General features: G+C 46.7%; 1 protein-coding gene across 1 annotated transcript; it reads right to left on the reverse strand.

Moving 5' to 3' along the window:
- Positions 1-2154: 2154 nt before the first annotated feature.
- LOC131484432 (uncharacterized) lies at positions 2155-16223 on the reverse strand. The gene is made up of 5 exons (XM_058682654.1): positions 15934-16223; positions 5148-5274; positions 4347-4676; positions 3901-4233; positions 2155-2838 (listed from the first exon to the last, which is right to left on the reverse strand). Exons 1-5 carry the CDS (start codon positions 16221-16223, stop codon positions 2401-2403), a joined length of 1518 nt encoding a protein of 505 aa, XP_058538637.1. The 3' UTR covers positions 2155-2400.
- Positions 16224-16632: the final 409 nt, after the last annotated feature.

Here is a 16632-nt window from a genome sequence, read left to right on the forward strand (position 1 = left end):
GAGCCCGAGGAGAGCAGGCAGCGCTCTGCACAGAGGCCCCGAAGTGGAGGTTTGTCTGCTAGAAGACCGGGGGCACTTTGAGGAAACTGGTTCCTTTGTACAGGGCCCAAATGCCTTTCCCTCCGATCCCCCTTATCTATCCCAGGCGGACCTGCTTGTTTCCAGTTTCAGGGATGTTGAGTCTGGCAGGCAGAGAGACACACTGGGGGGCCCTTTGCACTCTGCGGAGTGCTGGATTGACCAGTGGAGGGGCTGATTGACGTGCAGGACAGCAGCACGGCAGGAGGTGCCCACACCATTGGTCAGACAGGCTCCGGGAAGGGCCGGGGAGGTGGCGCCCCAGTTCTCTGTTAGGGCTGGAAACAAGGAACCCGGATGATGTGGGTCAGGACACCCTGAGGGGGTGTGAGCCAGCACCGCTGCTTTGAACAGCCGCCTGAGAGAGTAAGCTCCATAAACAGGAGAGGCAGGCTGGCTGGGAGGTCGGTGGGGCGGGGGGGGGGCCCATGCCCGGGACCCGCCCCCAGCCCCCCAGACTTGGTGATTTGCCAGAAAAGCTCCCAGAGCTCATTGAAGGCTGTGGTGCTCACAGTGACTGTTTATCACAGGGTGAGGAGACAGGTAAAGGTCAGCTGAAGGGAGAAGTGGGGAGCAGCAGAGTCCAGTAAAAGTGCCCAACACAGGTGCCATGAAGTCCAGCCGCAGACCAGAGACCCTGCCCTGTGTCACGTGGTCAGGCCACCTGGAGTGGCCCAGGGCCCCTGGGCACACAGACATTCCTAGCAGGGTGCCCTGGGGGTTAGGTTCAGAGATTGCCTCCCAGCCAACTACACCCCGGGCCGGGTGCTACCCTGTACCCTGTGTCACCGCACTCCAGCGTGCCTTGGATGACAGCATCTTCTGGCCCCGGTGCACCTCGGACAGTCACGGAACCTTGTTTGTAGTGTTGAGAGGTTGGGCATGACCTGGGTCCCCATTACAGTGTGGGGGTTGTGTGGTGGAGCTGGTCCTGCAGAGATGTGCACACAGGGTGCCCCGACTGGATGTGCTTGCCTAAGACCAGCAGAGATGTCCGGGGAGAGGCTGGTCTGCCGATGGTGTCCTGGATGCAGGTGCAGCTCCTCCCAAGGGGCAGAGCTCTGTAGACCTGGGCACTGACACCCACCCTCTCACCGTGGGCGGTGGGGGTCCTGCGGCGGGGTGGGGTCACAGCAAGAGAATACTGTCAATCCTTGCCTGCCAGTGGGGCCACCCAGTGCTTGGAACTGTCCCCTCAGGTAAGATACAAAGGCTTGTACAAAATGCCTGTTCTGCTCAGCCAGGCGGCCCGCGGCCAGAGTTAACGCAGGCTGGCGTGTCACAACTGACGTGGGTCATACTAAGACCATGCAGGAAACTCCTGCAGATCAGGAAGAGCCCAGAGTAATGGGGTTCAAGACCCACAGCCCAGGCTGGTGCAGAAGAGGAGCCAGAAGGCTCAGAAGCCCAGGGAGAAATGCTCAAAGTTAGTAGTGCCTGGAAGTCACAATGTCTGGATGGAGATGGGGCAGTGGACAGCAACCCCCCTTCCCCCGCACCCTTACCCCAAGCCCCTGCTCTCCTGCTGCGTTCTGGAGTTCAAGCTGCCAGATGTCCTGGCATTTAGGGTGTAGTGACCCTGGACCCAGCAACCCTGCTTACAAATGTCCTATTGCAAAGATGTCCTCCCCAGGCCCACAGGGTGATGCACATGCCAGCATTCGAGTCTCTGTTGTCATGGGGGAGGGGGTGGGCAGGGCAGACTCCAGTGCCCCACAAGGCGGAGGTGGGAAGTCAAATGGGGGATGGAGGCCACGGAGTAGGCCGCAGCCCTGGGGACACAGGAACTAGACACAGGGGAACTTGGACTGTCTAAGGGCACCATGCTGAGTCACAAAAATAAAGTATAAGATGGCACTATTTGGGGTACTTGGGTGGCTCAGTCCATTCCAACAATGGCTCAGGTCATGGTCTCACTGCTCAGGAGTTCGGGCACAGCATTGGGCTCTGTGCTGACAGCTTGGAGCCTGGAACCTACTTCAGATTCTGCCTCTCTCTGCCCTTCCCCTGCTTGCACTCAGTCTCTCAAATATAAGATATTAAAAAAATTAAACTAAAAAAAAAAAACCACAAAACAACAGGACGAACTTTTTACTGAAACTTAAAATGTGTGCACGCCGAACAATTCAAGGTTGCAGGACACTCCACAAACTGGTGAATGGTACCTGTCTGAGTAGGTGCCTTTGGGGAGGGCAATGAAGATAAAGGAAGTGACAGCAAAGCAGAAGAAAAGGCACCAAGGTGACCCAGCAGGGACTGGGGGTCCCTACCTAACACAGGACTTCACGCCTGGGAAGGAAGTCAGTTCCAGGGTGGCGTAAGTCACTTGGATTTCTGTAACTGGCTCCTCATCAAGTGTGTGGGTGCCTGTGCATGTTTAGGGGGGAAAATCCTGAGAAGCTTTTGGAATATGACAGCGGTGCACATCCTGGAAGGTGTTGGGGGCTGCAATAAATGAACAGAGAACATCGACTCTAATGTGCATGTATACTGGTCCAGACCTACAGACTCCACGGGTCTCTGGCCCCCCACGCACCATGCAGATTTCTGGGGATCTTCCTCTGCCCATCCTCTTTGGAATGTCTTCTTTTTCCTTCTTTCCTGTCTTGAAGACTCCAAGCTAGGCAGGGGTCCCCAGCGGCAGCTGCTTCCAGAAGCCCCCTGCCCTGGGTCTCCCTGGGCTTCCAGAGTCGCTGTCCCCGGAGCATCCAAAGACCTGGCACAGTGCGTGCCCAGAATCTTCTCAGGGAAGGCTAGTTCCTGGAAGGGCACAAAAGACCACAAACTGGGTAACAGCTGGAACTCATCAGAAAGTGACATTTGTTTGGGCAGAAGAAAGCAGTAAAGGGATGCCTGAGTGGCTTAGTCGGTTAAGCATCCGACTCCTGATTTCAGCTCAGGTCACCATCTTGAGGTTTGTGAGCTCGAGCCCTGCCTCTGGCTCCTCCAGGACAGTACTGAGCCTGCTTGGGATTCTCTCTGCTTCTCTCTCTGCCCCTCCCCGCTCTGGAGCATGCTCTCAAAATAAATATGTTGAAATAAAAAAGCAGTAAAGTAGCTGCCAGGCGCTCGGGAGTCCCCTCAGTCAGATGGCTTATCAAAGTTGAGGTGTTTCATTCATTTCCTAACAGGAATCTTACTCTGGAGTCATGATTTATTAAATATTTTTTAAAAATTTATTTTGAGAGCGAGGGTGTCAGTGGGGGAGGTGCAGAGGTTTGCATTGGGCTGTGCAGTAATAGCAGAGCCTGATGTGGGGCTCACACCCATGAACTGTGAGTTGGTGACCTGAGCTCAAGAGGACTGAGCCACCCGGGCGTCCCTGAAGACCTAATTTAAATGAGACACACTGAAATCCACCCCCACCCCCACCCCCCTTTTGAAGATAATCTTTTGGACTCTGAGGTTTTATTAAACCTTCCTCCGCGAAGAGATGTGCTAGTGAGCCAAGTAAGTATGAAACCACTTAGAAAGGAAAAAATGTCAGTTAAAACATCATCAGCACAACAAATAGTCAAGTAGGTCAACCAGTCAGAATGAAACTTTCAAAGGACACGACAACCATCTCCACAGTCTTGTTTCTTCAGGTCGGTTTTGCGCGAACGAGTGAGCAAATTTACATAAAAAGCAACAGAAAACGCAACACGTGGGCCATGGATACAAACTCATGTCTCCTTCTGGGCAGAACAATCATCTTGTAAACGGTCTCAATCCCAAAGCAAAACCACCACTGAACTCGTTCGGTGACCAAGGATGGGGTCTCCTTTTGCACAGGCAACCTCTCCCGGTCGCTCTTGCGCGCAGCCTCCTTTCTTTCCTTACCTTGAGGAATTTTATTCTGACTGCGAGGCTCCGAAGCGCCACCTCTTCGCCTCCTGTGACCGAGCGGGCCCTCCTGCCCCGGTGGAGGGGAGCGCACAGCTGGGGCGCAGCGCCTGGCCGGGTGCCATGGCGACCAGGATGTAGGCGACACTCTGGGAAGTCCAGCCCAGCCGCTCTAGTGCTCCTTGTTTCTGTGCTCGCTGCAGGCCTCCTCTTGCCGCGGGCTTTCGCGGTCACCGCGCACCCCGCCTGCCAGCCGGGGTCAGCAACTTCGGAGGAAACCGGAGCCTGAACGGGGGCCTGAGGAGTGTGCCCGAGCCAAAAGACCCATTCCTATGCCAGACAAGCCCGCAGGGGCGACCGGGAAGCCGGAGAGCCGCAGGCGTCTCCAAAGCACGCGCCTTCAAAGCGCGCGAGCCCAGCCGGCAGCTCAGCTAGGACCGCACTCCCGGGCTGTATGCAAATGAAGCGACTTTCCAGATCTCGTCTGATTGGACAAAGCGCAGGACATGGCGTCGCACAGCAGCCAATGAGGATCCAGGGCCGCAAGTCCCCACACTCCATTGATGAATACAGCATCCAGTGGCGGCGCTCCCGGAATATAAAGCTCTCTGGCCGGCGACTGACTGGGAGGCATGTAACCAAGACTTGCAGGGCTGCAAGGTGCACGCAGGCAAGAGGGCGCGCATCATCCAGTCAGCCTGCAACTGGCCACCCGCTACGACCCCCAGCTGCACAAGCTGCTGGGCGGCGCGACCATCGTCCAGGCCGTGCTGCTACAACACCGAACACAGCCAGAAGACCTACTGCTGTCTCTTCCCGTCTCGTCTGTCCTTGTCCTTCCTTGTCTTTGTGCGGCTGAAGTCCTACAGCCAAGGTTGGCACACAGGCTGGTAATGGCCCAGGCCCTTAACGCCTTATCTCCGAATACGGAGAACCCCAAGGCAGGCCTTGCTGAGCTCCTCACCTGGGTGCAAAGCTAACCCCAGGCTCTTAATCCTGTTCCTTCAGGGCTGCGCACTCTTCTTGAGCCTAGCCTTCAATACACCGGTCTGTCTCCTAGGAAGGTTGCGTGTCTCCCTTAAAGCTTCTATTGAATGAGGTCGTAGGCTTTTCTCCTGTGACAGTGCCTCTGTCGGTTTCATTTTCAGACGCGGCCAGGGACTCCTAAGAGGGTTGAGGAAAACTTCCCCCTTCCCCCACCCCTCCCCCGCCGCTCACCCCCTTTTTCCCACCTAGTGTTGTACTCTCGGCTCCTCCGCAACTAAGACCCTACTTAGGTTCTTCCAAGTGCCCATGGCCTGAAACAGTCTGGCGCAGAGGACTCCAGAGGTGAGCCTTAATCTAGCCTCCCTGAGTCTGGCCCAGCCGGCCCTGGATGGGGGGAGGCAGAGAAAGGTAAGGACGTAAAATGTGTGAGCTTCCAAGGTAGTGGTTTTTGTTTTTTTTTTTTAATTTTTAATTTTTTTTTACTAACTTTTTTAATGTTTATTTTTGAGAGAGAGAGAGAGAGAGAGAGAGAGAGACAAAATCAGTGGGGGAAGGGCAGGGAGAGAGGGAGACACAGAGTCTGAAGCAGGCTCCAGGCTCTGAGCTGTCATCACAGAGACCAATGCGGGGCTGGAAGCCACCAACCTCGAGATCATGACCTGAGCCCAAGTCGGAGGTCCAACTGAGGGGGCCACCCAGGCGCCCCTGCAGGATGGTTTTCAGTCCCCAAAGGCCACAACTGATTTTAGCAGGAAGCAGAAACTGCAGGTGCCTTCCTCTGTACTGCGGACTTCTGGTCCCCCGCGCCCCCCCACCCCCCCTCAGACAGGGTCTGAGCTCTTCCAGAATCTCCCAGTCACGTGGGTCCGTATTGGCCCGTTCTGAACCAGGACAAAAGTGGAGAAGTCTAGAGGTGCCTGTTAGCTGAGTTAGCAAAGAAACCTAGGTCAACAGGTCAACCTGGCAGCCTGCAAGAAAAGCAGGTTTGAAAAAAAACAAACAAACCCAAATAGTTCTGGGGCCTTGTTACACTGCCTCCTCCCTCTGGCCTCCTGGGCTTCTTATGTCCTGGCTGCTCTTACCCCTTCTGCACCCTCCAGGCAGTTACCTGGACCCCAAGCTTTCTGAAAAGTTTGTGCTGACCTGTGTGTGTTTCACCTGCAGGCAGCAGACTGCCCTGAGCAGATTGGTTTTGACTGACTTTTTTTTTTTTTTCCTTGTGAAAGTTGCTTAATTTTTTATCTGTGTGTTGTTTGTTTTGTTTTGTTTTGTTTTTTCACCTGGCTGCCACTGGTCCTGGTTTGGCAATCTGCTTATGTTCCTCCTGACAGTGTAATGATACTGCCTTCCCTGTGAATTGTAGTTCACTGCTCCCAGAACAGTTGCAAATAGTTATGCTTTCCAGTGGCACCATGGAGTGACACTTCCGAGCATTTCAGAAGAGGCTATTGGAGCTTAGAGATGTTATATGACCCATCAAAGCAGCAGAGCCTGGTGGGCGACATGTAGCAACTGAACCTGCTTGTCCCTGGGGAGTGTATCACTGAGTTCTGGGCAGCACTGTGGATTTCTTATCATCAGTGATCCCACTGGATCCTCCAACCACCTTACACTCTAGGGTCATGGGACCACAGACTCTTGTCTACCAGAAATGGAGTTGAGTACCCATGGGAGATTTTGACAGAGACCAGAATCTCTGGGAAGGTACGTGGTCTGGATGTAGGATATCAGAAGCCCCTGCCACATATGTGCACAGAATCCCAGAGGATGGTGGCTTCTTACAGGCTCATGCCCAAGTGAGTCTGGGGAGGAATGCTCTGTAGACAGGCAGAGGTGGTGGGACCATTGGAGCATCTCCAGTCCCTCTACTTGGTGGGCAGGGATCCCAAGAGGAGGGGTTGGTTGGAAAGGCTCAGGGCAGCAGACACAGTCCAGAACATTGCTGAACATGAGAGGTCCTGCTAGTGCAAAATGCAGAAAAGTGCCACATGGGGAACACAGACACCCAGTCACAGCATGTGGAAAACCTGGATGTGTCTGAACTTGAAGCCTGGAGGTATCTACATGGATGGAAGGACTTATGGCCAATTGGCCATCCTGTAAATGTTCCCAAGTTGAACTCTGGAGTAAGGGATTGCCATAGTGTGTGTGTGTGTGTGTGTGTGTGTGTGTGTGTGTGGGTGTGTGTGTGTGCGTGTGCATGTGTGCGTATGTGTGTGTTTTAATTGGGGTGAAATTCACATAACAAAGTTCATCACTTCACTTCTGAACTCTTATGTGGCTCCTAGCAGACTTCTAGCAGACTTTTGGTGGAGTCTATCAGGTTTTCCATGTATAATATCATGTCATCTGCAAAAAGTGAAACCTTGACTTCATCTTTGCCAATTTTCATGCATTTGATTTCCTTTTGTTGTCTGATTGCTGATGCCAGAATTCCCAACACTGTGTTAAACAACAGCGGTGAGAGTGGATATCCTTGTCATGTTCCTGATCTCAGGGAGAAAGCTCTCAGTTTTTCCCCATGGAGGATGATATTAGCTGTGGGCTTTTCATAAATGACTTTTATGATGTTTAAGTATGTTCCTTCTATCCCGACTTTCTTGAGGATTTTTATTAAGAAAGGATGCTGAATTTTGTCAAATGCTTTTTCTGCATCGATTGACAGGATCATATGGTTCTTTTCTTTTGTTTTATTAATGTGATGTATCACATTTATTGATTTGCAAATGTTGAACCAGTCCTGCAGCCCAGGAATGAATCCCACTTGATCATGGTGAATAATTCTTTTTATATGGTGTTGAATTCGATTTGCTAGTATCTTATGGAGAATTTTTGCATCCATATTCATCTCAAAGCAATGCATGCATAACTCTCAAAGAAATTGAATCAGTAATAAAAAATCTCCCAAGACACAAAAATCGAGGGCCAGATGACTTCCTAGTGGAATTACACCAGACATTTAGAGAAGAGTTAATACTATTCGCAAACAGTTCCAAACAAGTAGAAATGGAAGGAAAAGTTCCAAATTCATTCTATGAGGCCAGGATTACCTTGATTCCAAAACCAAAGGCCCCACTAAAATCCCTGATGAACCTGGATGCAAACCATCTCAACAAGATACTAGCAGATAGAATCCAACAGTACATTAAAAGAAGTATTCATCACTATAGAGTGGGATTTATTCCTGGGCTGCAAAGGTGATTCAATATTTGGAAGTCATTCCATGGGAAACATGACATTAACAAAAGAAAGAGTAAAAGCCATACAGTCCTCTCAGTAGATCCAGAAAAAGCATTTGACAAAACACAGCATCTATTCTTGATAAAAACAGTCAACAAAGTAGGGCTAGAGGGAACATACCTCAACATAATATGGCCATATATGAAAGACCCACGGCTAATATCATCCTCAATTGAGAACAACAAAGCTAACGAATTGATCAAAACCTATTTCAGCAATATAACTGAACAAGAATTTACACTAATAGTCATAAAATTAATGTTGGGCTTGAAAAAAGCATAGAGGACAACAAAGGATCTATTGCTACAGAGATCAAGGGACCAAGAAATAGTCATGAGGAGCTAAAAAATGCTATAAATGAGCCGCAAAATAAAATGGGGGAGACCACAGTATGGATTGAAGAGGCAGAGGAGAGAATAGGTGAATTAGTAGATAAAATTATGGGAAAAAAAGGAAACTGAGAAAAAGAAATAAAAAAATTCAGGAGTATGAGGGGAGAATTAGAGAACTAAGTGATGCAATTAAATGGAACAATATCTGTATCATAGGAATTCCAGGGGAGAAAGAGAGAGAGAAAGGGGATGAAGGTGTACTTGAACAAATCATACCTGAGAAGTTACCTGATCTGGGGAAGGAAAAGGCATTGAAATCCAAGAGGCACAGAAACTCCCTTCAGACGTAACTTGAATCGATCTTCTGCATGACATATCGTATTGAAACTAGCAAAATACAAGGATAAAGAGAGAATTTTGAAAGCAGCCAGGGATAAACAGGCTCTAACTTACAAAGGAAGACCCATAAGACTAGTGGCAGACATATCCACTGAAACTTGGCAGGCCAGAAAGGAATGGCAGAAAACCTTCAATGTGATGAACAGAAAAAATATGCAGCCGAGAATCTTTTATCCAGCAAGTCTGTCATTCAGAATAGAAGGAGAGATAAAGGTTTTCCCAAACAAACAAAAACTAAAGGAATTCATCAGCATTAAACCAGCCCTGCAAGAGATCCTAAGGGGGATTCTGTGAGTGAAATGTGGCAAGGACTACAAACTACCAGACACCACTACAAGCATGAAACCTACAGACATCACAATGACTCTAAACCCATATCTTTCAATAATAACACTGAATGTAAATGGACTAAATGCTCCAACCAAAAGACATAAGGTATCACAATGGATTAAAAAAAAAAAAAAAAAAGACCCATCTATTTGCTGTCTACAAGAGACTCTTTTACACCTGAGGACACCTTCAGATTGAAAGTGAGGGGATGGAGAACTATCTATCATGCTACTAGAAGCCAAAAGAAAGCTGGAGTGCCATACTTATATCAGACAAACTGGACTTTAAATTAAAGGCTGTAAGAAGAGATGAAGAAGGGCATTATATAATAATTACATGATCTATCCATCAGGAAGAGCCAACAATTATAAATGTCTATGTGCCAAATACGGGAGCCCCCAAATATATAAAACAATTAATCACAAACATAAGCAACCTTATTGATAAGAATGTGGTAATTGCAGGGGACTCTAATACCCCACTTACAGTAATGGATAGATCATCTAGACACAGGATCAATAAAGAAACAAGGGCCCTGAATGATACATTGGATCAGATGGCCTTGACAGATATATTTAGAATTCTGCATCCCAAAGCAACAGAATATACTTTCTTCTCAAGTACACATGGAACATTCCTCAAGAGAGATCACATACTGGGTCACAAAACAGCCCTTCATAAGTAAAAAAGAGTTGAGATCATACCATGCACACTTTCAGACAACAATGCTATGAAACTTGAAATCAACCACAGGAAAATGTCTGGAAAGCCTCCAAAAGCATGGAGGTTAAAGAACACCCTCTAAAGAATGAATGGGTCAACCAGGCAATTAGAGAAGAAATTTAAAAAAATATATGGAAACAAATGAAAATGAAAATACAACAATCCAAATGCTTTGGGAAGCAGCGAAGGCAGTCCTGAGAGGAGAATACATTGCAATGCAGGCCTATCTCAAGAAAGAAGAAAAATCCCAAATACAAGATCTAACAGACACCTAAAGGAAATAGAAGCAGAGCAGCAAAGACACACCAAACCCAGTAGGAGTAGAGAAATAATAAAGATCAGAGCAAAAATAAACAATATAGCATCTAAAAAAAACTGTAGAGGAGATCAATGAAACCAAGAGTTGGTTTTTTGAAAAAATAAACAAAATTGATAAACCTCTAGCCAGGCTTCTCAAAAAGAAAAGGAGATGACCCAAATAGATAAAATCACAAATGAAAATGAAATTATTACAACCAATCCCTCAGATATACAAGCAATTATCAGGGAATACTATGAAGAATTATATGGCAACAAACTGGACAACCTGGAAGAAATGGACAAATTCCTAATCACCCACCCACTTCCAAAACTCAAACAGGAAAAAATAGAAAATTTGAACAGACCCATAATCAGCAAAGAAATTGAATCGGTTATCAAAAATCTCCCAACAAATAAGAGTCCAGGACCAGATGGCTTCCCAGGGGAGTTCTACCAGACGTTTAAAGCAGAGATAATACCTATCCTTCTCAAGCTGTTCCAAAAAATAGAAAGGGAAGGAAAACTTCCAGACTCATTCTATGAAGCCAGCATTACTTTGATTCCCAAACCAGACAGAGACGCAGCAAAAAACCAGAACTACAGGCCAATATCCCTGATGAATATGGATGCAAAAATTCTCAACAAGATACTAGCAAATCGAGTTTAACAGTATGTAAAAAGAATTATTCATCATGATTAAGTTGGATTCATTCCTGGGCTGCAGGGCTGGTTCAATATTTGCAAATCAATCAATGTGATACATCACATTAATAAAACAAATGAATAGAACAATATGATCCTTTCAATCAATGCAGAAAAAGCATTTGACAAAATTCAGCATCGTTTCTTAATAAAAACCCTCAAGAAAGTTGGGATAGAAGGAAGATACTTAAACATCATGAAAGCCATTTATGGAAAGCCCAGAGCTAATATCATCCTCAATGGGGAGAAACTGAGAGGTTTCTCCCTGAGATCAGGAACAGGACAGGGATATCCACTCTCACTGCTGTTGTTTAACATAGTGTTGGAAGTTCTAGCATCAGCAATCAGACAACAAAAGGAAATCAAAGGCATCAGAATTGGCAAAGATGAAGTCAAGGTTTCACTTTTTGCAGATGACATGATACTGTACATGGAAAACCCAGCAGACTCCACCAAAAGTCTGCTAGGACTGATACATGAATTCAGCAAAGTCGCAGGATACAAAATGAATGTACCGAAATCAGCTGCATGTTTATACACCAATAATGAAGCAACAGAAAGACAAACAAAGAAACTGATCCTGTTCACAATTGCTCCAAGAATCATAAAATATGGGCAGAAATGGGCAGAAAACATGAATAGACACTTCTCCCTTCTATTCTGAACGACAGACTTGCTGGGTAAAGGATTGTTGGCTGCATATTTTTCCTGTTCATCACATTGAAGATTTCCTGCCATTCCTTTCTGGCCTGCCAAGTTTCAGTAGATAGGGCAGCTACCACCCTTATGTGTCTACCTTTGTATGTTAAGGCCCGTTTATCCCTAGCTGCTTTCAGAATTTTCTTTTTATCCTTGTATTTTTCCAGTTTCCCTATGATATATCATGCAGAGGATTGATTCAAGTTACATCTGAAGGGAGTTCTCTATGCCTCTTGGATTTCAATGCCTGTTTCCTTCCCCAGATCTGGGAAGTACTCAGCTATGATTCATTGAAGTATACCTTCAGCCCCTTTCTCTCTCTCTTCTTCTGGAATTCCTATGATAGGGATATTGTTCTGCTTGATTGCATCACTTAGTTCTCTAATTCTCCCCTCATAATCCTGGATTTTTTTTGTCTCTCTTTTTCTCAGCTTCCTCTTTTTCCATAATTTTATATTCTAATTCACCTATTCTCTCCTCTGCCTCTTCAATCCATGCTGTGGCTACCTCTATTTTATTTTGCACCTCATTTATAGCATTTTTTAATTTATCATGACTATTTTTTAGTCCCTTGATCTCTGTAGCAATTGATTCTCTGCTGTCCTCTATGCTTTTTTCAAGCCAAGCAATTAATTTTATAACTATTACTCTGAATTCTTGTTTGGTTATATTGCTTAAAAGGTTTTGATCAATATATTAGCTGTCGCTACTTCCTGGAATTTCTTTTGAGGAACATTCTTCCATTTCATCATTTTGTCTCGTTTTCTGTCCCTTATACATTTTAAAAGCTTTTTGTCTGCTCTGCACCTGCAAGCACTTCTATATTAAAGGAGGGTCATACACTGCCCAGGTCCTGGCCCTTCAGGAGGTGTTTTTTTGGAGATTGTTACATGCTGTCTATTGTTGTGACTTTGATTATTTTATTACGCTACTCATAGTGATATTTTGGACCCTCCACCAGGTGTGTTTTGATTTGTTCCTTGGAGTAGTCGTATCTTTTTTCCAGCTTTCCCATTTTCTTCCTAGTAGATTCTGTCTTTTTTCCTCCCAGGCTCTGGTTTTCAAAGTCCTTTGGCTTCTGAACTTCTTTGTTTGACAGACGTGGGAAGTATGGATCCCCCTACTTCTCCACCATGTTGACCCCTTGCTAACAGATGCACAATATAAATCAAGATAAAGCACAGATGCTCATAGATAGTTCAAATTTCTGGCGGCTGGATGCTGAGATGCTAAGTGTGGTTCCCGGGGAAGGAGCTGGGTGGCGCCACTCTCATTGGTCTGCTGTGCGCTGCCTCTGGACAGATTGCTGCAATCAAATGCTGAATGCTATCTTTGCTTTTCACCTTTTTAGTAAAAGCAAAAGTCCTCTTCAGATTTCTTTCAGTTAGTAAAAGCCTCTGTATATCTTATAGACACTGTTACATTCACTCTTTCAGGACAAAATTGCTAATTTTCTCTATGACTGGAGGTGTGGTTTTGAGTCATATCACAGCTGGAATAAGACTTGTATGCTTCTTGGAGATGAGATGGGGCATGCCACCCCAAAATATGGGACTGCGGCATAATTATTTTCAGTTTAAGGCCTTTAAGATCCTGAAATCCTACATCAGCCTAAGGCAGGGCCGCCTGAAAAAAGGAAACTTCAGGGGTCCTAAATACGCCCCAAGAACAATCCTAATCTCTTCTTGGAGGAGAGAAGCCAGCCTCAATCCCAGATGAACTTGGTCCCAAACGGGCACATCTCTGGTCTATTTCCTGAGGGCTCATTCATCTTTCCAAAAAGACATTTGCTTTTCCATAAGCTCCCTACCTACTCCCACTTTCCTGTCTTAAGTGAGTTTTTAGACCCAAGTTCCAAGCAGTCCTGCAAGTCCCCCACGTGTATGCATCATGCACATGCTAATCAGTTTCTGTTTGTTTTTCTCCTGTTGTGTCTCTGGTTAGTCAAATTTACAGGGAAAACAGTCTTCCTCCTCTCCCAGTGTTACCTTCCTTGCTGCATTTCTGGGGTCATCCTTGAAACAAACATTTCCAGGCTCTGGGCCTGGCTTTGACCTTATGATGCAAATCTGTGTCAAGCCTAAAAAACACTCTTTCCATAAGTAGGAGAATAAACGTGGCCCAAGGAACTGACTGCCTCACCTTGCTTCCTGTTGACAGGTAAAATGTGGCATGGGAAGGTGTGTCTTCCCGGGAAGCAGTGTGGGACAAGGAGGCAGGGTACACATCTTGGCTCTAACTGCATGTGTATGCAGAGCTCACATCCAACCCTTCTACATGCAGGGCCTTCTCTATCCCACATGGAGGTGGACCCGACCTTCCAGGAGGAACCCACTGTGCTGGGGAGGTGGACCCGACCTTACAAGAGGAGCCCACTGGGTTGGGAAGTGGACATGACCTTCCAGGAGGAGCCCACTGGGTTGGAGAATGGACACGACCTTCCAGGAGGAGCCCACTGGGTCTGGAAGTGGACACGAACTTCCAGGAGGAGCCCACTGGGTTATGGAAGTGGATATGACCTTCCATGAGGAGCCCACTGGGCTGGGCAGGGGCTGGCTGCATGGAGCACTGGGCCTTCCTCCCTCTGACAAATGCTCTCTCCTGGACCAGACTCTGGTCAGGCTTCTCTGAACCCCCTTCTCGACTTGGCCTCGACTTTTTATTTATTATTTATTATTATTTGTATTTATATGTTTATAGAAATATACACATTTTATACCATTTCTTATTTACTTATATTTATATAGCTACAAAATATTTATAAATAGTCCATTTTATTCATATATATAAATATAAGCATTTCAGTAATTGTTTTGCATTTATATATTTACAGAAATATGCATATCTTGTAGCATTTATTTACTTATACTTACATAGATATAAAACTTTTATAAATACTGTATATATATTCCATATTTATATTTATAAAATTAACATTTAATAAATAATGTAAATATTTATTTATATATATGTATAGAAATATACACATTGTATAACATATCTTATTTATTTATATAGATACAAAATATTTTAAAATACTTCATGAATATTCCATATTTATATTTATAAATCTAAACATTTTAATAAATTTTAACATAAATATTTATATTTATATATGTGTAGAAATATACACATTTTATAGCACTTATTATTTAGATAGATGAAACATTTTATAAATATTTATAAAAATTCCTTAAGCATGTTTTTTTAAAAGCAGGCTCCATTCCCCGTGGAGAGCCCAACACAAAGCTCTAACTCACATCCCTGAGATCAAAAGTTGGATGCTAACAGACTGAGCCACCCAGGCGCTCCCAAAATTCCTTATACATTTTTAAAGAATGGTGCACATGATTATGGAAGCTGGAAAATCCCAAGGTTTACAGGGTGTCTGCTGGCTGGAGACCCAGAAGAGTGGATCTGTCGTGTGTCTGTTCATATCCAAGGGGAGGAAGGAAGCTGATGTCCTCTTCAGAACGCCCTCTTTGGGTGGTCAGCTTGATTGGATCAGGCCCACCCACATTAGGGAGTGCCATCTTCTTCCCTCAGTCTGCAGATTCGCTGTGAATGTCATGCAGAACCACCTCATGGACACACCCAGAATCATGCTTACTCCAGGGCCCCATCTAGTGGACATAGGAGAAACCACCACAATGACTTTATTTGGAAAGGGAACAGCTTCAAAAAACCTTCTCAGGCTAGCGGGAACCTGGGTTCCACTCTGTGTGTCCTGTGCTCAAAGGACAGTCCCTGCTGTGGACAGGTCCCATTCCTCCTGCATAATTTGGGCTCAAAGATATAAGTATTAGCCTCTCTGGCTGCCCTGAGACTACCTTAAACCAGTGGTTTACAATGACAGAGATGCGTTTTCTCAGGGCTGTGGAGGCCAGGAGTCTGAAGTCAAGATGTCACAGGGCTGTACTCCCTCTGAAGGCTCAGGAGGGTCCCTTCTGCCTCTCCCAGCTGCCGAGCTCCCAGGCGTTGTGGGTTTGTGGCCTCCATCACCACATGGCTGTCTCAAACCCCCTCCCTTGTCTCATAAAGATCCTCCCTGATCCAGGATGCTCTCACCTCAAGATCCACCCCCCACCTTATCACCTTTGCAAAGACCCCATTTTCACATGAGGCCACATAGTGAGGTCCTGGGTGGGCAAATCCTCTGGGGGCTACAACTGAACTCACTGCAGTTTCTCAGGAGCTGCAAGTGTTTGCCTGGATATCTGCTCGGCAGACATCTGCTCCAAGTTTCCCCAAGTTTTCTTCCTTCCTTCTTCTTTTCCAACACAAGTGCATCCTTCACCATGACCCATGCTGTCCCTACATTGTGATGTTGACCTGTGACTGCCTGATGCCCTTTGAACCCAGGAGGAGCTGGAGGCCCACGTGGACCCCCACAGCTGCCTCTCCACTTTGTGACCCCTCTGTAGGGCACCCTTCTGCCCCCATGAGCCCTGCAGGTGGGCACTGGGAGGCCTGTGCCCCATGGCAGAAGGGCATCATGGGACCACGGGTAGGCTTGGGAGAAATCGGAGGACATTCCCAGTACAGCAGTGGATGCAGGTGCATCATGGCCACCATGGGGCCCTTACTGTGCACATCCTGGGTCCCCATCTCTAGGGAGCAGCAACACAGCCCTCTGGGGTGGGGGGCATTGGGATGAAATGAGACATTCCCATGTATGTGCAAATGCACACAACTTGCTTAAGGTAGAATCTCTCTTTCATGTCTGGGTGTGAGCACACACACTAACCAACAGAATGTGCACAGAGTGAGTGTTGAGTTACCCTCAAGGTCACATGGGGTCACAGCCCAGGGACCCTCCTTGGGAGAAAGACCCCTTCCATGTCTGGGGGGCAAGTCTTCACTCTACATCAGATCTGGCAGCTGCAGCCAGGGGAGGCACATGATGGACCTCCCAATCCTGTTCATGCCCCCATTGGCCTCTCCTAGCACTCAGGGGACCAGCCTCACTGGGGAACCCTGAGCGCTCTCCCCAGGAGCTCCCGGGCTCCTTCCAGCT

The sequence above is a fragment of the Neofelis nebulosa genome, chromosome 1, assembly GCF_028018385.1.
Source record: "Neofelis nebulosa isolate mNeoNeb1 chromosome 1, mNeoNeb1.pri, whole genome shotgun sequence".
NCBI classification, from domain to species: Eukaryota; Metazoa; Chordata; class Mammalia; order Carnivora; family Felidae; genus Neofelis; species Neofelis nebulosa.

Coding starts and splice junctions, on each gene's coding strand:
- LOC131484432 (XM_058682654.1), bottom strand. CDS start 16,223: ATGGGGACCCAGGATGTGCACAGTAAGGGCCCCATGGTGGCCATGATG. Junction 5,275..15,933: donor TCACAGGTCAACATCACAAT/GTAGGGACAGCA, acceptor CCCCCCATCCAG/GGCCGGCTGGGCCAGACTCA. Junction 2,839..3,900: donor TCAGAATAAAATTCCTCAAG/GTAAGGAAAGAA, acceptor GTGCCCTTCCAG/GAACTAGCCTTCCCTGAGAA.